We start from the raw sequence: 4,305 nt of genomic DNA, 5'->3' as shown, positions 1-4,305 counted from the left end.
TCGAATCCGCGAGACGAACGTCTACCGCATGGACCTGAAGGCGCTCGAACGGCGGGAGCGGGACGCGACCTACGCGTTCGTCACGACGACGTAGCTCGCTTTATTTACAACAGATTTTCACAGCCGGGGGATGCCCATCAGCGGACCTTGGCGGCGGTCTTCCCGCCGAGGAACTCGTAGGGCTTCGGCTCGGGGATCGCGGCCGCGACGGTCTCGAGGACGTCGAGCCGCGCGGCGGGCGCGCGCTCGTCCATGAGGCCGTGGGGCGCCGTCGCGTGGAGCACGCGCGCCGCGGCGCCGAAGACGACCGTCGCCGGCGCCTTGATGTCGTGCTCGAGCACGAGGTCCGCGATGTCCGACAAGTCGCCGACGACGGTCCGCTGCCGCGGGCTCGACGCCTGCTCGACGACGAGGGCCGGGCAGTCGCGGGGGAAGCCCTGGGCCTCGAGGCAGTTGGCGACGATCTTGCCCAGGCGGCCGACGGCCATGAGGAGCACGACGGTGCGGTTCTCGTCGTAGTAGGGGAGCTCCGGCGACGAGCCGTCGCGGCCGTAGCCCGTGGAGACGACGAGCTGGTGCGCGGCGCCGCGGTGCGTCACGGGCACGCCCGCCGCGAGCGGCGCCGCGAGGCAGCTCGACACGCCGGGCACGACCTCGGCCTCGAGGCCCAAAGTCTCCCGAAACTCGAGGATCTCCTCGCCGCCGCGGCCGAAGACGAAGGGGTCGCCGATCTTGAGCCGGATGACCCGGCGGCCCTCGTTGACGCCCTCGACGCACCAGTCGTAGATCTCGCGCTGCGCCTTCTCCGCGCAGCCGGGCGCCTTGCCCGCGACGCGGAGCTCGCCCTGCACGAGACTCCGGATCTCCGGCGACACGAGGCGGTCCGCGACGACGAGCGCCTCCGGGTCGCTGATCAGGCGCAGGGCCGCGACCGTGAGGAGCTCCGGGTCGCCGGGGCCCGCGCCGACGAGCGTCACCGTCCCCTTTTTCGAAAGGTTTTGGTCGCAGGCGCGCAGCGCGACGTTGCGGCGCGCCGCGACGGCCGGCGGCGCGACACGCCGCGGGGCGCGCTGGAGGGCCGCGGCGACGGCGAGCATGCACGGGAGGGCGCGCATGGCTGGCTGTGTTGCAGGCGAGCGTCAATTGCCGTGGCGCTTCGGTGTTGTCGTCACCTGCTCCTGCTGGCTTCCGGCTGGCAACGTTCGCCCAAAACAGCACGTTGAATAAGTACTTGAATAAGTGTTGAACGCTGAAAGCCGAAAAAAATAAACTCGACCTTCCGCAGCCGTCGAGAACGCCGCGCGGACGTAGGGCGACGAAGTAAATAAAACTCACGCGACCTCCCGCAGCAGCCCCGCGAACCGCTCCACAGCCACCTCGATGTCCTCGTGGGACGCCGTCGAGAACGCCGCGCGGACGTAGGGCGACGGCGCGTCGTGGGGGTCGAAGGACTGGCCCGGCACCAGCAGCACCTTCGCGTCGCGGCATTTCGACTTCACGAACGCGTCCGCGTCGTCGACGCCCCGCAGCCGGAGCCAGACGAACATGCCCGCCGTCGGCACCGTCCAGTCCGCGAGCCCCGTCAAGTGCGCCTCCGCGGCGCGGAGGAAGACGTCGCGCCGCGTTTCGTAGAACGACGCGACGGCCGCGCAGTGCGCCTCGAAGCCGGCGACGGCCGAGGGGTACTCCTCCGCCCAGGCGTCGAAGAGGCCGGAGACTAGCGCCTGGCTCACGCCGGAGCCGTGGAGCACGGAGGCCTGGGCGTGGAGCTCGATGCGCTCGACGAGCCGCGGCGGGCCCGTGCAGAAGCCCACGCGAATGCCGCTGCTCAGCAACTTGGAAAACGAGTCGAAGCGGAGCACGCGCTGGTCCGCGTCCAGCGACAGGAACGACGGCGTGCGCTCGCCGCCGAACTGCATCCAGTAGTAGGGGTCGTCTTCCAGCAAAATGAGGTCGAATTCCCTCGCGATGCCGTAGATCTCGCGCTTCCGTTCCAGCGAGAGCGACGCGCCCGTGGGGTTCCCGCCCACCGGGATCGTGTAGAGCACGCGGGGCCGTGGGCCGTCGTCGTCCCAGTGCCGCAAGATGGCGTCGAGTGCCTGCGGATCGAGGCCGCCGCCGTCCGTGGGCACGCCGACGAGCGGTACCCCCGTCGGCTGCAGGTACGCCAAGCTCCCGGAGTACGTGGGCGACTCGACGAGCACGGGCGGCTGGCCCTCGCCCGTGAACAGATCAAAGGCCTTGGCCAGCGCGTCCTGGGAGCCCGTCGTCGCGCAGATCATGCTGTTTGCGGCGCCGTGCTCCGAGCGCTGGAGCGCCTCGAGGTGCGCGCTCAGGCCGGGCGACCCGCGCGTCGGCCCGTACTGGAGCGCGGCCTCGAGCGCCGCGCCGTCGACGGCGAAGGACTTGCCGCGTTTCAATCGTACGGTCAAGGATTCGAACGGAAACGTCGACGCGTGGGGCATGCCGCCGCCCAGGGAGATCATGCCCGGCTCCGCGAGCAGGGGCTGCAGCGCGCGAATCGCGCTCGGCCGCCGCCGCAGGGACCGCGCGCTCAGGAAGGAGTCGTAGTCGATGGTCGACAGGCGGCGGCGGCTGTGCAAGAGCCGCTGGGCGCTGGCTCTGATGAGACGCGGCGCCATCTGATTGCTTGTGGCAGGACAGTGTTGAATTCAAGTTTCCCATTCCATTTGTGACTGAGAGCATGGCGGCCATGCAGCCCGCCCAAACCGCAAGCGACGACGACGAAACACCGACGCCGGAGCCGCCAAAGATACGCTGCACGCCGACGCCGACGGCGTCGACGACCGTCGGCGGCCTGCGCTACAAGCGGCTGCCCGCCGAGACGAATACGGAGAAGCTCTTCGAGTTCCGCCTCAAGGAGGGCAAGGCCGCGACGAACTTCCTCGGCGACGTGCGGTCCCTGCGCCACCACTTCGGCCGCGTCGCGGGCGGAAATGCCCTCGTCTGGGCCGCCTACGACAAGAGGGCGCTCGTGGGATTCACGTCGCTGGAGGCGACGGACGAGTACCGGACGCGCGAGACGAAGGGCCGGGCCTGGATCCTCTGCGAGCTCGTCGTCGCCGAGGGCCACCGGCGGCGGGGCATCGGCGCGCAGCTCGCGCGCGTCGCCGTCGACGCGGCGCTCGGCGTCTTCGCGGTCGAAGACGACGCCGCGGAGATCTACGCGCCGCTCCACGCCAAGGACGACGCCGGCGCCGGCGCCCTGCGCAACGCGGGGTTCGCCGAGGTCGTCACCTACGCCGACTACAAGCGCGGCGGCCGCGAGACGACGCTCCTGCGGTTCCGTAAGCCGAGTTAGAAATGTGTTTTAAGCGAAGAACGCGGGCGTCGCCGTCGCGGCGCGGTGGGCCTTCTTCGACGGCGACGTCGTGTCCCAGCGGTCGACGACGCGGTGCTGCGGGGCGGCCTTGCGGCGCTTCTTGGGGATGACCGGCAGGGTCGCGAGCACGGCCGCGTCGCGCGCGTTCATCTCGTGCAGCTCCCGGGCCTCCCGGACGAGGACCTCGTGGACGGCCTCGACGTCGACGATGGCCGACTCGGCCACGAGCAGGTCCGTCTCGAGGCCCGCGACGAGCGCCGCGAAGCGCGCGTCCGTGACCTTTTGCATCGCCGTCGTCGGCGTCGGCTCCCACGCTTCCAATGTCTGCCGCTCGACCTCTTTGAGCGCCGTGGGCGACACGACGTCGGCGGCGGGCCGGTGGGGCACGCCCAGCACCTCGAGCACGAGCTCGTTCTCCGAGTCGCCCCGCGCGATGGTCAGGCGGTTGCCCTTGAGGAGGCAGTCGCGCGCGCTCGCGGAGAAGACAGGCGCGCTCCGCAGCTCGTCGAGGCTGGGGTCGTCGGGTACGGGCGTCGCCGTCGGCAGGTCCGCGCCGTCGAAGTGGATCGGGTGGATCACGGCGTCGTCGTGGGGCCGCGTCGCCGCGACGACGTACTCGCCCTCGTGGCTAAGGAAGACGGACACGGACACGAAGTTTTTGGCCTTGGTGAAGTACTTGCGCGTCGAGTCGACCTTGTGCCAGGCTTTCGAGAGAAAGCGCTTCTCGGCGTACTCCGCCGCGGCGCGCTGCGCGTCCTCGGCGTCCTTCGCCTCCTTGTCGGCTTTTATTTTGGCGTCGATGGCGCCGACGACGGAGTGCGCCTCGAGGGCCTTCTGCTTCGCCTTGAGCTTCGCGCCGGGCGATGCGAGCTTGAGCTTCGCGGCGGACTTGCTCACGCGGTAGACCGCGGTCCAGGGGTGTACCTGCTGGCCCAGGCCCTGGGCGCGGTAGGCCTGGCCGA

At 70.2% G+C, this 4,305-nt stretch overlaps 2 protein-coding genes across 2 annotated transcripts; both read right to left on the bottom strand.

The window, feature by feature from the left end:
- Window positions 1–84: 84 nt before the first annotated feature.
- AURANDRAFT_39455 (hypothetical protein) lies at window positions 85–1,167 on the bottom strand (the record flags this gene model as incomplete). The annotated part of the gene is made up of 1 exon (XM_009043997.1): window positions 85–1,167. One exon carries the CDS (start codon window positions 1,113–1,115, stop codon window positions 138–140), a length of 978 nt encoding a protein of 325 aa, XP_009042245.1.
- A 164-nt stretch (window positions 1,168–1,331) lies between these two features.
- On the bottom strand, window positions 1,332–2,642 carry AURANDRAFT_34539 (hypothetical protein; the record flags this gene model as incomplete). Its single annotated transcript, XM_009043996.1, has 1 exon — window positions 1,332–2,642. The coding sequence occupies one exon, from the start codon at window positions 2,640–2,642 to the stop codon at window positions 1,332–1,334; it is 1,311 nt and encodes a 436-aa protein (XP_009042244.1).
- Window positions 2,643–4,305: the final 1,663 nt, after the last annotated feature.

This window comes from Aureococcus anophagefferens, assembly GCF_000186865.1.
Source record: "Aureococcus anophagefferens unplaced genomic scaffold AURANscaffold_100, whole genome shotgun sequence".
Taxonomy (NCBI): Eukaryota; class Pelagophyceae; order Pelagomonadales; family Pelagomonadaceae; genus Aureococcus; species Aureococcus anophagefferens.
Note: the sequence above shows the minus strand (reverse complement) of the source record. Positions and strands in the feature narration are given on the sequence as shown.